Raw genomic sequence first — 17968 nt, 5'->3', positions numbered from 1 at the left:
CCTTTGAGTAGGTTTCACACAGTTGTCCCCCAGAGCTGTCAGCTTCATCAGTTTTACATGATGTGAGTTCACATGAATTTATATGAAAAAATGGTTTCTTTGCTTTTGAAAAGGATTTTGAAATCTGTTGATTTACTTTTCATATGCTATATACCTTTGTAATTCGATTATAAAGTCAAAGCTCTTCATCTCAGCCTACTGTAGTATTCTACTGAAAGCACATATTCAGTAAGCATTTTTTAAAATTGGTCATTTTTTTCCAGGTAATGGAGACTATACAGTGGCTGTCAAACTTTTTTTATAAGCTTCGGTTGTCCACATTGGACTTTAAAAGTTTTGGTTTATTCTCAAAATGGAGTCCTTACATGGCAGACATGAAGACATTCTTGGGCTATCTTGTAAAAAGGCTGCTTGACTCAGAAATGGCCTGCTTGGCCCAAGACCCATCTGCCAGCAGCAAAACAGGTAATATGCCTTTAGAGCAACATAGAGCTTAGGTGTTTTGACCTTCCATCAGGAGAGACTTGAATAGACACTAAAATATTTAAATCTTGGTGATAAATCTATATCTGAGTGTTACGAAGAAAAAATAGGAAATAGACAGTGCAAGTGTGAACCCATATGTGTCATACCTGTTCTCACTTACATAGTGGGTGCTTGCTTCACCCGCTCTTTGTAAGGTGAAATACAAAGATAGAGGTTTCAGTCTCCAATTCTCTCTTCCTGTTATCTCATTGAGAGTATTTAAGTTTTTATTTTAAAAAAATGTGTGTTATAAAATTATCTCTGACATTGTATTATAATAAAACTTATCCAATTACAAAAAATTTATTGCAGCAAATGAAAACTGAAGCAGGCTTAGTTATATTAAACATGTTTTTTCTGTATCACCATAGGTTTTTAAGTATATAGATAATTAGATTTTCTAGTTACCAATGATACTGATAAAATGCCAACTTTGTTTCTTTTTTTTCTTAATTGAAGTATAGTTAGTTGATGCACAATATTATATCAGTAGCAGGTATAGAATATAGTGATTCACAATTTTTAAAAATTATTCTCCACTTAATAGTTATTATATAATATTGCTCTGTTTCCTGTTATACAGTATAACCTTGTAGCTTGTTTTATAACTGCTGGTTTGTACCTTTTAATCCCCTGCTCTTACATTGCCCCTTCCCCCTTCCTTCTCCCACTGGTAACCTCTAGTTTGTTCTTGTATCTGTGAGTCAGCTTCTTTTTTGTTATAGTCACTACTTTTGTTTTTTGGATTCCACACATGTGATATCATACAGTGATTGTCTCTCAGCATAACGCCCTCCACGTCCATCCACGCTGCTGCAGATGGAAACTTTCGTTCTTTGTTATAGCTGAGTAGTATTCCACTGTGTGTATATGTGTGTATACCAGATGTAGATACCGCATCTTCTTTATCCGTTCTTCAGTTGCTGGACACCTAGATTGCTTCCATATTTTGCCATTTTTAAGTAATGCTGCTGTGAACTTTGTGATGCATGGTATCTTTTTGTTTTTTTTTTGGATATATACCCCGGAGTGTAATTGCTTGGTCATATGGTAGCTGTATTTTTAGTTTTTTGAGAAACTCCATACAGCAGCTGCACCAATTTACATTCCCACCAACAGTGTATAAAGGGTCCCCTTTTCTCCACATTTTCGCCAACATTTGGTGTTTGTGTTGTCTGATGATGGTCATTCTGACGGGTGTGAGGTGATCTCTCCTTGTGACTTGATTTGCATTTCCTTGATGATTAGCGGTGTTGAACATTTTTTCACGTGCCTGTTGGCCATCTTCATTTGATGGACTTGTTTCTTGTCTCTAAAAATTTTGCTTTGTTTTAGTGCTAAGATCCCTACATTCAGTAATCATCCAGCTCTTTAAGCCATGGATACTGGTTTTAGAAGACAATGAAAGGTAAATAGTTTTTCTGATATTGAGATTCCTTTGAAATCTATAGACTTAAAGTTCTGATAATGTTTTGGTACAGCTGATGGTTCACAGATTTGATTTTTATATAGGGCAACATTTAAATTTAGAAAATGCTTATTTACAAAGTGAACTTAATACATTTTCTGTTTGTGGAATTGCTAGTCTGATTGATCAGAGCTATTGATTTTGAAGCAAAACTGGACTCTTATTTCCAGCTTACCACAATAAAAAAGTTAAATGAGTTTAGTATTTAATTTCAGAAAAATAAATGTGTTCTCCTGAATTATGTTTTGATAATGTAACACTGCAAAATATGAGACTCACTTGATTTTACCCAGTATCAGTTATTTTTGGGGTACTAAGTTGACTTTCAAATTACTGGGTGGGAATTGCTCTCTCCCAGAGGGCTATCCTTAAACAGTCTTCAAGCTTCAGGATTTTGTGGTGACTGTGAGACTGCTTATCATAATGCAGGCTGCCTGTTTATTTCCAGGATGAGCTAATGGAATTTATTTTTTATATTGAACTTACTAAACCAGATTTAGAACTGAATTTTCATATAAAGAATTTTTTTTTCCTTTGGTTACTTCCTCTCTATTCACTTTTGGTTATCTTTTTACATGACTTTTTTCCCTTTCTGGCTTTAGGTAGAGAAAACTGTTCTCTGAGGCATTTGAAATGTAACCTGAATCCACAAGGGATGGGTTCACGGGTGTAATTGGATGTAAAAAAAAGGTGCTAATTTGATACTTAGTTAGATGACACACTTCTGAAACTTAATTACATTGGAATAAAGTTTAGGAAGGAAAGTCAATAAAATTATGCTATTGATATTAAAAGCTACAGGTCACCTCCAGGGATTTACAGCCTTTAAAGTGATCTAAATGTGTTTTAGGGCTACATATAGATTCTGGGATGGATAGTAATTTAATCATAGTGTTTCCTTTCTAAGTGTATGTTTCTCTTATTTAAAGCAGCCAGCGACATTACCCCTGGTTGGAGAGTGATGCTGTGGTGGCCTCAAGCATTGTGCAGGTGTTCACTGACTGCATTGACTCATTGCACGGGCGTTTTAAAGGTAGGAAGACATTGTATTATGCCTCTGGTTAGTTTTCACTTTTTCCTTAAGTCATTCAGTTAATCTTTTGCCTCTGCTTTCCTACTTTATTTATTTGGTAGGCTATCATCTTTGAACAAGGAGAGGTCCCCCCTACAATTATTTAGTTTTGGTAAGGTAATGCTGAGTGTCATCAGTTATGGAAAAAAGGCCTTTCTGTTTTGAAATTGTGTTTCCCCCATGTTGTGAAAAAAATGAAAGTGTTAGTCACTCAGTCTGACTCTGTGACCCCCATGGACTGTAGCCTGCCAGGCTCCTCTGTCCATTGAATTCTCCAGGCAAGAAAACCAGAGTGGGTTGCTCTTTCCTTCTCTAGGGAATCTTCCTGACCCAGGGATCAAACATGGGTCTCCCGCACTGCAGGCAGATTCTTTACCATCTGAGCCACCAGGGAAGCGGAGGAATTTCTAAGTATAAAGACAGGTCAACTTACAAAGTATCAGCAGATACATGCTTGACTTAATTTTATAATTTATAGGCAATACATTAGAATATGTAATGAATCCATACACCTTTTCCAAAGGAATAACCAAGACAGAAGTAACGGTAAAGTTATAAATGACAGTCATCAATCAGATGAGATAATTTAGATGAAGCTTGTCTTTCCTAAAGAGATGGGGATTAGGCAAGTGGTCAGGAAGGAAGTACAGTGTGCTTTTAACTTTTAACTCTATGAAAAATAATGTTCAGTTTCATGCTGCTGAGCATAGTTCTGTTTTTGCCATATAAATCCTCTACTTCAAATTACTATTCAAATGCTTTATTAAAACTCTGCTTGGCTTCTGGCCTTTTTTTGAAATCTGTTACTTTTGTTACCACCTCCTGACTGCTGTCCTCTGAAGCTTCTACCTCTTTCCCGCTGTCACCTGACACCTTGGTTGCCTTCCCACTATCCCTGGAAATTGCCGTATCCTTCCCCTGGTTCTTCTAGCCCTGGTTGCTCTGTGGCCTCAGAAAGCTGCCGGTGCTGTGAATCATGCCATTTTTCCTGTACTCTGTTACTGATGCAGTGGGATATCAAAGCAAACACCCTGCCTTCCTTTGAGAAAGACCATTTCCCTTCACTTCGGCATCAGTATCCTCACCCAGTTGCTCTTTAAGTTCTTTCCAAGCATAACTAATGTTTGGCATTTCATTTGAGCAGTGCAAGATCATGGTCACAAAGCCCGCATCTGAGTTGATCGTGGAGCGCTTTACCGATGTGGCACCGGAGATGTGGGTCAGGGCTGCTGCCAGGGCTTCCGTTTCTCCCTTCTCCTCAGTCAGCTTCTTGGTTGACTGCTTGAAGTGATCAAGTGCAGTGGGAGACACAGAGTCCATGAGCCTGATGGCATCTTTGCTGGAAGCTTTTATTATCTGTTGCAGAAGGAACACCTGTTCGCTTAAATTTAATTCCTGCTTTTTGTTCCACTTGGGCTAACTGGTATTCTTCCTTATGCTGATAAAAGCAGATGCAAAACCCCATCCTTCCAGCTCTGCCTGTTCACCTGGAACGGTGAATGTAGGGCTGTATGTCCTTCGGTGGAGAACTTTGAACCAGCAGATCAGCCTCGGGGCTGTCTGACCCACACGAAGCAGCACTGGTTGCAACCAGAACTCTACAATCACCATTTCTGAAGCCTTTTCGGGTGGTTTCCCTTTGCTTCTGTGGAATGTCTCCAGGTAAAGACTGGGCATCCTGCCTTACGGCCACATTCTGTTTCAACTCCTGGGTTTCTTTCTTCGTTTCACAATATATGCTGCTGCTGCTGCTAAGTCGCTTCAGTCGTGTCTGACTCTGTGCGACCCCACAGACGGCAGCCCATCAGGCTGGGATTCTCCAGGCAAGAACACTGGAGTGGGTTGCCATTGCCTTCTCCAATGCATGAAAGTGAAAAGTCAAAGTGAAGTCGCTCAGTCGTGTCCGACTCTTAGCGACCCCATGGACTGCAGCCTACCAGGCTCCTCCGTCCATGGGATTTTCCAGGCAAGAGTACTGAGTGGGGTGCCATTGCCTTCTCCTACAACATATGCTAGTTCTCCCTTGATAACCACTGTACACTCAGATCACGTCCCAGTAACTGCTGCCCTGTGAGTCCAGTGGCACTTGATAGCCAGATACTATACCGTTACTGCCGTTTTCTGTGTCTTTTTACCCATCAGGTCCACTTGTTCCTATGTAGATTTCATGTATTTCTTAGCAACATTATACACCCACCAAGGGCAAGTTGCAGAAAAAAGCAATGTTGGGGATTGTCTTCTGAATCTTTCTTATTGCTACACATAAAATCTCTTATACTTGATCAGCAAAGCCCATGTCCAGCATCTGGTCAACTTCATCCAGGACAACATGCTTAAGTTTGGTGGGGTCTAGCTTGCCATTCTGCAGGTGGTCTTTGGTATGACCTAGTGTCCCAACCAGGATATTGATCCCATTCCATATGCATTCAGTTTGTCCTCCATAGGGAGTTCCACCATAAAAACAAGCCACTGCCAGCTTTTTTGTGATGTCACTGAAGTCTCTGCGTATTTGACTTGCCAACTCCCTTGTGGGTGCAAGAACCAGTACTGGAGGGGCACAGCCTCCCTTCCTATCTTGCAGTTCTCCCTGAAGTTTCTCAACCAAAGGCATAGCAAGGGAGAATGTCTTCCCAGTTCCTGTCCACGCCTGTGCCATCAACTCCTTCCCACTATGGACAGGGTGAAACATCTTTGCTTATATAGGAAACAGGAAGGTCACCACACGGGCTTTGAGAAGTTTAATCGTTTCTTCAGATATGGGAAAATTAGAGAAAGCTTCTTCTTTGCTCCACAGTCATTTCCTGCTATAACTCACTGTTATTTTCTTCACTGGCAGCTTTCTTGGAGTCAGAGTCAAGTCCAGAATCAGGGAATCCATTCTTCAGGTTGGGGCTTTTCTCTCTAGTTTTTCCATTTATTTCTTTCTCTTTCCTCATCTTTTTGGGCTTCAGTTCAGTTCAGTTTAGTCGCTCAGTTGTGTCCGACTGTTTGTGACCCCATGAATCACAGCATGCCAGGCCTCCCTGTCCATCACCAACTCCCGAAGTTCACCCAGACTCACGTCCATCGAGTCAGTGATGCCATCCAGCCATCTCATCCTCTGTCGTCCCCTTCTCTTCCTGCACCCAATCCCTCCCAGCATCAGAGTCTTTTCCAATGAGTCCACTCTTCGCATGAGGTGGCCAAAGTACTGGAGTTTCAGCTTTAGCATCATTCCTTCCAAAGAAATCCCAGGGCTGATCTCCTTGAGAATGGACTGGTTGGATCTCCTTGCAGTCCAAGGGACTCTCAAAAAGTCTTCTCCAACACCACAGTTCAAAAGCATCAATTCTTCGGCGCTCAGCTTTCTTCACAGTCCAACTCTCACATCCATACATGACCACAGGAAAAACCATAGCCTTGACTAGATGAACCTTTGTTGGCAAAGTCATGTCTCTGCTTTTCAATATGCTGTCTAGGTTGGTCATAACTTTCCTTCCAAGGAGTAAGCGTCTTTTAATTTCATGGCTGCAATCACCATCTGCAGTGATTTTGGAGCCCAGAAAAATAAAGTCTGCCACTGTTTCCACTGTTTCCCCATCTATTTCCCATGAAGTGATGGGACTGGATGCCATGATCTTCGTTTTCTGAATGTTGAGCTTTAAGCCAACTTTTTCACTCTCTTTCATCTTCATCAAGAGGCTTTTGAGTTCCTCTTCACTTTCTGCCATAAGGATGGTGTCATCTGCATATCTGAGGTTATTGATATTTCTCCCGGCAATCTTGATTCCAGCTTGTGTTTCTTCCAGTCCAGCGTTTCTCATAATGTACTCTGCATAGAAGTTAAATAAGCAGGGTGACAATATATAGCCTTGACGTACTCCTTTTTTGGGCTTAGGTGCACCCAATTGTTCCTCAGAAGACTCCTCATTTTTTATAACTTTTTTGGTTTTAGGAGAAACAACTGTCTTTTCACAGGGCTCCTTTAGTTTTTTTTGACCTTTTCGTTTTAGGAGAAATAATGTCATCTTGAGATGGCTCCTCTTTCTTTTTTGCCTTTTTGGATTTAGGATCACTTTTTGGATTTGAGAATTCACATCAACCTCAGAAGGCCCTGCTTTCTTGACCTTTTTGGCTTTGTTGCCAGTTGGCTGTGCGTCATTCCTTGACTTGGGCTTTCTCACACTGTGGTGTTCTTCAGTTGTTAGGTCGCGTCCGCCCCTGACAGCCCCGTGGCCTGCAGCACGCTAGGCTTCTCTGTCCTCCACGGTCTCCCAGAGTTTGCTCAAGTTCAGGTCCATTAAGTCAGTGATTTAACCTCTGCTGCCCCCTTCTCCTTTTGCCCTCAATCTTTCCCAGTATCATGGTCTTTTCCAGTGAGTCAGCTCTTTGCATCAAGTGGCCAAAGTATTGGAACTTCAGCTTCAGCATCAGTCCTTCCAGTGAATATTCAGGGTTGATTTTCTTTAGGATTGAGTGATTTGTTCTCCTTGCTTTTCTTGCTGTACAGACACATGAAATCAACCCCCAGACTCAATTATCACAATCAGCTTTCTCAGCTCCCTGATTCCCATTCTGAGCTATCATGGAGAAGATCCATTCCCCTCCACCCTTATCTGCCCTTTCAGTGAGGGTGTAGTCCTTAGAAGATCTTGTTTTCTGTTTCCTTGTGAGGCTGAAAACCCCACATAAACAGCCCCAGGGAAACTGAGGCTTTTGTTGTGTAGTCTCTAAGTTGTGTCAGACTCTTTAGGACCCCATGGACTGCAGCACCCCAGACTTCCCTATCCTTCACACTCTCCTGGAGTTTGCTCAAATTCATGTCCATTGAGTTGGTGATGCTGTCTCACCATTTCATCCTGTGTTGCCTTATCATCAATTTGATGCTCTGTTTTTCTAGTCTTTCTGCTTCTGACCTCTTTTCTTCCACTGAATGTATGTAGCTATGCATTATCAGAGATGTTGTATTTACTCAGTATATTTAAATGTTTTGTATCAGGAGGCTTATGAGGCTATTAGTCCACCCAATCCAGATTCTTGCAGTAGCCTTCTGTTTCCTCTCATTTCTGTTCCTGCTCATTTGCTAGGGTCTGTCCGCTAAATTGATTCTCCTAAAATTCTGTTTCTTATTCAAAAACTTGGAAGTGTAATAATGTTTTAGCTCAGCATTCAAATGTGTCTGACCCAGAGCACTTCAGTATTACAGGATGGGTTTTTTGGAAGCATCCATCCAACCATGTGGCTCTACTCACTGTAGGCCTACACGTCCTTGGGCCTTCCCACCGCCACTTCTTTCTTATGCTATTCCACTACGTGGGTGAAGCCTCAGGCCCTTTGTGTTTCCTGCATATCTGTTTACGTGGGTACATTTCCGTCCTGTTTCTAAGTCTTTATAGCACATTGTTGCAGTTCAGATCTGTGGGAAGCAGACGCCATGATGGAGCCAGAATGCTAAGAGGTGCTGGGCGTAATGCCTGTGAAAATAAGAGGGGAAGCAATAGAGGTAGACAAGCAAAGCCTTCACCTCTGGTGCAGGTAGAACACCTGTGAAAGGAGAGCAGGAAGGCAGAGTCTCAATCTGCAGGGGAGATCTGAGGAAGTTTTGGCCAGCCAGATGGGGCGTTGGAGTGCAGTGATTCTTTATTGAGGAGCCCAGCCTTGGTGGAAGCACCAGGTCAGTGCTCAGTTGTTGGCTGAGGGCTCCAAGGGAGGAGGATGGCCTTGGCTCAGGTGCTGAAGTGCTGTAGCCTGATCTGTGGCAAGTTCTGTTTGAAGGGAGATCTGAGTGGTGCACCTCCATGGTTGCCGTGTGTTTATGTGGCACGGAGTCCTGGAGTTAACAAGCCGTCCAGTATTTTGGAGAAGGAAATGGCAACCCACTCCAGTATTCTTGCAAGGAAAAATCCCATGAACAGAGGAGCCTGGCGGGCTATAGTCCATGGGTTGGCAAAGAGTTGGGCCCAGCTGAACATGCATGCACACACACATGCATCCAGTATTTTATATATAATAGCATCAGATGATAGATTATGTATTATAATAGTATGTATATATAATATAGCAATAATACATATGTTAATATATATAGCAGTGATATGTGTTATATGTAAAATTTGTCATCTAATAATACATATATATATAGAGAGAGAGAGAGACTGTTTTTTAGTATAGCTTTAGGTTCCCAGCATAACTGAATGGAAAGTACAGAGTTTGCATATGCCCTTTGCTCCCTGCTCTGAGTGCGTAGTCTCCCCTCCAGCTCCCCTACTATCACCATCCCCCATCCAAGTTGTACATTTGTTACCCTTGATGAACCTACACTGACACGTTATCGTCCAAAGTCCATAGGACTCATGCTGGGTGTTGTTCATTCTGTGGGTTTGGATAAACGTATAATGATGTGTATCCACCATTACAGTATCCTACAGAGTATTTTCACTGCCCTGAATATCCTGTCCTCTCCTAGTCACCCCTCCTTCCCCACTAGCCTTGGGAGACCACTGATTTCTTTTACTTTCTCCATAGTTTTAGCTTTTCCAGAATGTCATGTAGTTAGGATCATTCATAGTGTTGCTTTCCAGATGGGCTTCTTTTGCTTAGTAATGTGCACTTAGGTTTCTCCATTTTTTTCATGACTTGATAGCTTTCTTCTTTTTAGTGCTGAGTAATACTCCATTCTCTAGATGTACCTCATCCAGTATTTTTGATTGACCTTTACATATCTTATCTCTCTTTCCCTCACCCCTCCCCAGTTGTGATATAAACTCTAGGCATAGAAACATTCTTCTTTTCATTCCCCTAAGATTAGGATAATGCTGTATTCTCACTGTCCACTTGATAAATATTGGTTCAGTGAGTAACATGAAATCCTAATAGTACTCTTTTTTGTTTTTGTTTTGGAAAGGCAGACTTCTAGCTACTTATTACCATCCAGAATGTATTTGTAGTGTGACAAATATTTGAGCATAAAGCTATTGTCACAGAGGCTATTTATTTAGTTTCTTAGTATAAAGGGGCAAGCACTGTCACAGGTTTGTGTATAGAAAATCAAAAAGTGGCCTAGAAGTAAGAAAGTACTTGGCTAATATTAAGAACTGGTAGCTCAGTTCAGACAAGACTGGGCGCGTTCAGGGTGGTATGGCTGTAGGGTAGCTCACTTCAGAGAGAGGAAACAGAAGAACTGTGCATAACAAGATGAAGAATTATTCAATTATAGCCTTTTAGTGAGATTGTCTGATTCAGCTCTCTGCTTTTATTGATTAGAAAAATGAGGACCTGAAAATCAAAAAGAATTCATCTGAGGTCCCAGAACTTATTTGCATCTGGGCTGAAGCTCGTCTGGTCCTAAGAGATTACCTCCTAGACATCTTCTCCTACATGTCCATCCTTATTTAAACAAAACTATCTTTTTTTTCTGTCCATATTTAAACAAATGCTGCCCTTCACCTCTGTTTTAAAAGATTGTTAAAAACATATGTTACTGTTTCATAAGGACTAGGATTGAGGGCACGGGAATGTTAGTCATAAGTCGACTGGTAACACGTGTTGATGCTCATTGGTCATTTTTCACAAGTCAGTGTTGAGAAACTTCCATCAGTCAGTGTTGAGAAACTGCCCTTATTGTGTGTAACTCTCTCTTCTTAGACTAAATTCCATTCCTGTGCATAGAACCAGAAAGTCTGAAAAAATTTGTTCTAGGCTAAATGCCCCTTACATTTGCCACTAGCTGTTGAAGACACTAAAGTAATTGATACTTGTGAGGTTAATACTGAGTGATCAGGTTGCAGAAGAGTATGAGATTCATTTTCAAATGACTTGCTAGAATGGTGGTTAACAGTCTAGTTTTATTGCAACAAGTGTTGAGATTTAGTTATTTGGAGTATTTCCTTTTGAGGAACATTAGATTTCTCCAAGGTGCCCAATGAATGGATCAATTGCATGAGACTGAATCCATGGCTAAGGACAACAGACCAAAGGGATTCCTAAAGTTGGTTGGGCTTGTGGAGGTGTATCTGAGTTAAAAAGTCGTATATTTAGAAGTTTTAGGGAAAAACTGCTCACCTCTGCTATCTCCCACATACCAGCTTCTCCTTCCAGTTACCCAAGTAAGTAAACTACCATTCTTCATTATTACTCTGCCATCAGTTTTTTCTCTGGTAGGTGAAAATCTTTGAAACTGGGTAATTATTGAGAACATTAGGTTTTAGACTTTTAGTTCAAATTTGTGGTTTGTGTTAGTTTTTTGTTTGTTTTAAAGATAAACCCAAAGGTATTCAGCTGTATTTTCTTTTTCAATTTTAGATAAGCTCTTGCCTGGTGATGAAGGAGCCCTTCGGTTACATTTGATGCATTACTGTGAAGCATGTACAGCGCCCAAAATGCCAGAGTTCATTCTGTATGCTTTTCACAGTGCCTACCAGAAACTTCCGTGGCGGGACCTGCATCCTGACCAGATGCTCATGGAGGCCTTCTTCAAGGTAAGCCCTTTACTTTCCATGCCACAGCCTGGCATCTTGGGAGCAGCCTGTTCACTGTGGGTTTTCGGCCCAGTTGCTGTGTGTGCTGGTGTGGACCCTGCTCACATTCTCAATTGCCTGGATGGTGCTTATGTCAAGCAGCATCCTATGGACATCATTTTACTGTGTTAGTAAGACAGCATTTACAGAACCATTTTTAAAGCTCCCAGAAAGATTTTGTCTGTAATATAGCAGTCATCCCCTTGATGTTCGTGATATTGTCATGGCAGTACATAGTGTAGTGACTTCATCACACTCAGTCTTGGTGTTTCTGTGTATGCACGTATGCATGTTTTTCTATGAAAGTATCATTAAAACTTTTTATTGTTAAATTTCTATTGAAGTAAAATGTAAATTGATACTTAAGCATTAGTTTCTTTAAGTAGTTATGTAAGGGATAATTAGCTTATAGGTGACAAAAGTGTTACTGTAGCAGCCAGTAATGGATCATAGGCATGTGAAGACCTGGAAAGGCCTGGAAAAAGTCCCAGTAAGAGTGTGCGAGTTTTTGGAGTAGAAGCAGTAGGTACAGAAAACAGGCACAGTAGTGTCACATACTAGTGGGGCGTTTTTGTTGCTGTTCTTAAGTTTCTATTTTAAAAAAGTCTTTAATCTGTCTTAGCTTTTTATGATCACTTTAGTTTTATTTGTTCATAGTCACCAGTTCATTTGTGTTCATTGTTAACCTAATATCACATTTATTATTGAGACACTTTAAGTGCTTTAATTATTGCAGACCCATAATTATTTATGACACTGAGTAAAATCTAATGCAGTCTTTTAGTGTTCCAATGGTGTTCTTGTCAGCCACACCTCTGTAGCTGAGCTCTAAGGAAAGCTGAGGACAGTTGTCTTAGTAAAATACAAGGTTAAAAATGATTTTATAGCTAGGTTTAGTATATGAGACAGGCATTACGTAAATATTCATCATTATTATGAATACAGAATTGAACCTTTGTTTAAAGAGCTGTAAGAGAATGTTTAAGAGGGCAGCATTAGCTATATGACAGATTAAATAGAATGGTCCATAAAGGGTTGCTGTAGACTTTGTATCTCTAGTAGCTTTAGTCTAAGGATAGATGACTGCCCTGCCCAGAAGCTGGGAAGCTTTTAGTTCCATGAGTCTGGTGGCGTAGTAAAGTATGGTTTTGAGGGGGTTGAGGGTCAAGATAGAGAATAGATTATAAAGGAGGATGAAAAAGGGAGAAAGAGTAAATAGCGTGATATAATTATGGTAATAACTGGAAGACATGAATCATCATCAGATTCCATTGATTGTGATTTTACAAATGGAGTTGAGCTTTTTAATCTTCTTTTAAAAAAAGGAAAAATTTATAGCTAGACATATTTTATTTTAAACAGGCTTGAAATTGACTTGTAAGAGATAACTTTGATATTGATTATATAGTAATACTTCATAATACATTTGCCCCCTCATCCCTAATATAGTTTAAATAGGACTTAATTAAACATTATGCAGTCATCAAAAATTATGAAGACTAATGATACAGAGATGTACTTATAATGTAACATTATCCTAAAAAGGCCATATGAAAATTACATGTGCTAATATAATAGTCTCGAGGTATGGCCCCAGGACCAGCAACGTCAGTACCACCTGGGAACTTGTTAACTCCAGATACAGGACATTAGGAATTCTGTGGATGCACCCACCCCTCCCCACCCCCAACAGGTCCTCCGGGTGGTCCTGGTGCATGCTCAGCTTTGGGCAGCAGTGACTAGTAAATCTGTCACCTTGGTCTTGCCTGCACCTCTGAGGACTGCGGTAGGCTCCCTTGAGCACCGGTGACTAACTGTGGCAGAGGTTTGTCACCCTGCCTGGAGCTAGGAAAGATCATTCCTCTCCTGTTAAGACTTAGTGGAATAAATAATGAACTCCAAATAAGCTGAAAGATGTTCCACGCATCGAACATGGGAGGAAAAATAAATATTAAGTCTAAATCTCTGGAGTAGGGGATGGAGTTATAAATAATTTTTATAATCTGAGAGAAAGTGTAATTTAAAAGATATAATTTAGTAAACATTGATGTATATACATTTTCAAGATACATAGATAGCTAAAAGCGTTGTTTCCTTTTAGGTGGAGCGAGGAAGCCCCAAGAGCTGCTTCTTGTTTTTGGGGTCTGTTCTCTGTGAAGTCAACTGGGTCAGCGTGCTCTCTGATGCCTGGAGTCCCAGTCCCCGCCCAGAGACCCGGGGCATGGTTGTCTGCCTCCTTTTCATGATGATTTTATTGGGAAAGGAAGATCAATTGGTGGACCAAACAGTAAGTTTTTAGAGAGCCTGTGATCGAGTCTTGGCGAGTTCCTTAGATCCTCACTCTGTATGAAGCTGCTGCTTTTCCGTTTGCCCAGTGCCTCTTTCGGTTTGAATAGATGCATGGCCTGTGGGATGCGCCTTCAACTAGCTGCCTGGTTTTCACAGACAGTCCATAGTCTAAGGGAACCATACCAAGTTATAGTATTAAAATCAGTTTCACTTTACATCTCATTAATTGCTGTTCTACCACAGGATCATAGAGTTTCTTTGAAAACTGGATTCTGAATACTTTCAAATCTTAACATTAATGTGTTTTGCCAAGACTTCAGTTACTACTTTCATGAGTACTTCTGCCTTGAGCAATCTGATGTCTTAACTCTTCTATGCTCATAATACACAATGTTAGTGGTCACTCCATAGACTCAGTAAAGACATATTTCTGGCAGAATGGGAGTGCTGGAACTAAAGGAATGTGTGTTTTCATTTTTAGGATTCTCCTCTACTTACTCTGCTTGGACAGACAAGCTCACTGTCGTGGCATCTTGTGGATATTGTGTCATATCAGAGTGTGCTGGGTTATTTCAGCAGCCATTACCAGCCGTCTGTCATCCTGGCAAAGGAATCTTCTGCTGAATTAATTGTGAAGCTCTTGAAAGTGTCTGCAGGCCTTTCTGTTCCTACTGACAGCCAGAAACATCTTGTACGTTAAGTGCGTGCTGTGGAAGGCAGAGTGTTCTTCAGGGCTGGTCGTGTTAGTGCCGCTGACTGTCTTGAACCCTGCAGTGGCTCAGTAGAAAAAGCTGAGGGATGTATATATCATTTGGGCTTCTTGGGTCTTTTAGTTTCATTTATTTCTTCTAGTAAGCCTTTACCTGCTAGCAGTGCCACATGCTAACAAGAGGTGAAAAGGATTAAGGGACAGCAGTGGCCATTGGTTTGCTAATCTGAGTGTCATTGTCAACAGAATGGCAGCAAATAATGAACATAAGTTTAAGGTCTGCAAACTCATATCCCCAATTCACTGTCATTCTTTGGCTTTCTCACCTGAACTGAAAATAATACCTTACCTTTAATGTGTTCTGAAGATTAAGCAATGAACATAAAATTATTGGAAAAGTTCTTGGCAAGTACTTAGTGTATGGTTAATGTTATTAACCGGAGAAGGCAATGGCACCCCATTCCAGTACTCTTGCCTGAAAAATCCCATGGACGGAGGAGCCTGGTAGGCTGCAGTCCATGGGGTCGGTAAGAGTCAGGCACGACTGGGCGACTTTACTTTCACTTTTTCCTTTCATGCATTGAAGAAGGAAATGGCAGCCCACTCCAGTATTCTTGCCTGGAGAATCCCAGGGACAGAGGAGCCTGGTGGGCTGCCGTCTGTGGGGTCGTACGGAGTCGGACACGACTGAAGCGACTTAGCAGCAGCAGCAATGTTATTAACGCAGTAAAAACTGTTCCTGGGCTTTGGGAGAATGTGGGTTCTAGTCTGAGTGTTATGAAAGACTTCTGTTCCCCGGCACAGGGCCCTTAGACATGCCTTTCCTCACGTGGCTCCCTGCTCTGTCCTCTCCACTCCCTGTTGAGGCAGTCAGTGCAGTGCTGTGCTCCCAGGGGATATTCAGTTAACACTGTTGGCATGAACTTATTTGAATGATCGTTTTTTTATTGTCAGGATGCAGTTCCAAAATGCCAAGCCTTCACTCATCAGATGGTTCAGTTCCTCAGCTCCCTGGAACAAAATGGAAAAATCACCTTAGCAGTCCTTGAACAGGAAATGTCTAAGCTCTTGGATGATATCATCGTTTTTAACCCACCTGGTAAGTGACTTTGAAGAAGTCATGTATTCACTCAGTAAATGATTTCCTGCTGTGTGTAAGACATTTTGAGATCAGGATGATGGTCAGGACACTATCATTCTGTTTGCAGAGAAGCTGACGCTGGACACTTGTCATCTCAGCATGGGGGGGCCTGAATTGTAAGGACCTGAGGGAGGGGAGACACTGTCAGGTGCTGCTGGGACGTTAAGTGGGCCGAGGGCCGAGCTAGACAAGTCACCGTGATGATTAAGAGATAACCGGAGACTGTGCAGTGAGCAGCCTTCCTGGATGTTTAGCTCTGAACTTGGAGGGCACTTCAGAATCACCTGTAGGCTTGTGAGGAAACTTTATATGAGAACTTATACTCCCAGCAGTTTGGTAAACTGGACATCCTGACTGCCTCTCCTGCTAAAAACAGCTTGGAATGCTGGATAAATAAAATGTTTTTAAGAAACCAAAAATTAAATGTATTGACAAGTTGGCAGAAAATCTCAGAAGTCAGAAAGTAAGTGAAAGGAGGAGCCCATGAAAATAGATGGAGTGTTGAGGCTGCCTTTTAGCGTGCAGGCTTTTACTGACCTTCTTTGGATTAGGGGAGGCTATAAAGCCCAGGCCCTGCCTAGACTGGGAGCCTTGAAAGGAGCTCCCACGTAGAACCACACAGGACAGTATCCTCAGGGTAAGGATGAATTAGAAATGAACCTGCTCTGAGAAAGGAAGATGGCAATCCTCAGGTTCGTTAAACCCAGCAAATCCCAAGCAAGGTAAATAGAACACCTGTACATACTGTAATGAGACTCCAGAAGCACTGGTGAAAAAAGAAAAACATTACACGGACAGCTGGCTTCCCAGTGGCGTCAGTGGAGATGCAGGACGGCGCAGCCGCACCTTCAGTGTGCTGTGAGGAGACGACCGGTACCTGGGGTGTAAAGCAAGAGCAGCCGCGTTCAAGGAGAAGGACACAATGAAGGTGTTTCCTTGGAGCCTGAGAGTGTTTGTCCCGGTGGACATCATTAAAGCAAGTATCAACTAGAGCATGCTCTTTAGAGAAAAGTGGAGTGGTCACAAGTGAGAGGCTTGCATTTCAAGAAGGAAAATAAGCAGAGAAAGTAATGAAGTATGGGTAAATATAAACTAAACTGCTGATATAAACCTACAGTTAATCATTTAGGGATTTAAAAAGCAAAAGCTAGAATTAAATTATATGGCCACAAATATATATAAGTTAAGAAGGGAGTTGAGTTAAAAGCATCCTAAGGTTTTAATACTGTTTGAGGGGGTCAAGAAATTGGTTAAATGTATGTCTTGATAGAATATGAATTGTAAAAATTCTAAGCAGTTCACCAAAAGAAAGAAAGAAAATATGTAATTTCTGAGTCAGTAGAAAGAGATAAAAAGGATTGACCAAAATATGTTCAATCCAATGAAGGCAAGAAGCATGTGGAGAATAGTCTTTGGACACAGTGAGGAAAGGAGCTATGCTATGCTAAGTCGCTTCAGTCGTGTCCGACTCTGTGCGACCCCAGAGACGGCAGCCCACCAGGCTCCTCCGTCCCTGGGATTCTCCAGGCAAGAGCACTGGAGTGGGTTGCCATTTCCTTCTCCAATGCATGAAAGTGAAAAGTGAAAGTGAAGTCGCTCAGTCGTGTCCGACTCTTCGCGACCCCATGGACTGCAGCCTACCAGGCTCCTCCGTCCATGGGATTTTCCAGGCAAGAGTACTGGAGTGGGGTGCCATTGCCTTCTCCGGAGGAAAGGAGAGGGTGGGACAAATTGATATATTGGTAAATATAAATGGACAGATGGTCAAGTTAAAAGACAGAGATTGTCAGATTGCATTAATAATCAACAGCATCTAGTTTTAAGCTATTCATAAGTATATCTACATCATAGGATATAGAAAGATTTCTACAAGGCAATCACGTTAGGCAGATTAAAATAGAAAACTGATGTTGTTGTATCAATATGAGATAGATAGGACTGTAAGGCAGAAAGCATTACAAAGCCAAATGATCTTCAGTGTGTTTTCCCACCCTGAAGTTGCATGAAGAATATATACATACATAAACAAGAAAAAAACATTATTAGAAATCAGAGGGCTTTCCTGGTGGCTCAGTGGTAAAGAATCCACCTGCCAATGCAGGTGACATGGGTTTGATCTCTGATCTGGGAAGATCCCACATGCCACAGAACAACTGTTCCCTTGTGTCAGAACTACTGAGCCTGTGCTCTAAAGCCCAGGAGCCCTGAAGCCCACCTGCCACAAGTGCTGAAGCCCTAGAGCCCGTGCTCCGCAGCAGGAAAAGCCGCC

The 17968-nt window shown here is 41.5% G+C and overlaps 1 protein-coding gene and 2 pseudogenes across 4 annotated transcripts in view; 1 reads left to right on the top strand and 2 right to left on the bottom strand.

The window, feature by feature from the left end:
- Positions 1 to 17968, top strand: part of EPG5 (ectopic P-granules 5 autophagy tethering factor) — a 132403-nt gene that overhangs the window by 94991 nt on the left and 19444 nt on the right. For 2 of the 4 annotated variants that reach the window (XR_015154019.1, XM_086373347.1), the window contains exons 33-39: positions 264 to 465; positions 1861 to 1933; positions 2923 to 3026; positions 11346 to 11521; positions 13662 to 13847; positions 14331 to 14540; positions 15513 to 15657. Coding sequence is in view for 2 of the 4 variants with exons in the window: in XM_086373347.1 (XP_086229473.1) it covers positions 264 to 465; positions 1861 to 1933; positions 2923 to 3026; positions 11346 to 11521; positions 13662 to 13847; positions 14331 to 14540; positions 15513 to 15657 (1096 nt within the window). In the remaining 2 variants the exon portion in view is untranslated. Of the gene's footprint in view, positions 1 to 263; positions 466 to 1860; positions 1934 to 2922; positions 3027 to 11345; positions 11522 to 13661; positions 13848 to 14330; positions 14541 to 15512; positions 15658 to 17968 lie in introns of those variants that run through there. The other 2 variants (XR_015154020.1, XM_086373348.1) reach the window with 2 other exon arrangements.
- LOC147346206 (nucleolar RNA helicase 2 pseudogene) lies at positions 3827 to 4797 on the bottom strand (annotated as a pseudogene).
- On the bottom strand, positions 5112 to 10411 carry LOC147346205 (nucleolar RNA helicase 2 pseudogene; annotated as a pseudogene).

This window comes from Bos grunniens, chromosome 24 (assembly GCF_055505025.1).
Source record: "Bos grunniens cultivar Pamir isolate PY7600 chromosome 24, Bosgru_T2T1.0, whole genome shotgun sequence".
Lineage (NCBI taxonomy): Eukaryota > Metazoa > Chordata > Mammalia > Artiodactyla > Bovidae > Bos > Bos grunniens.
Note: the sequence above shows the minus strand (reverse complement) of the source record. Positions and strands in the feature narration are given on the sequence as shown.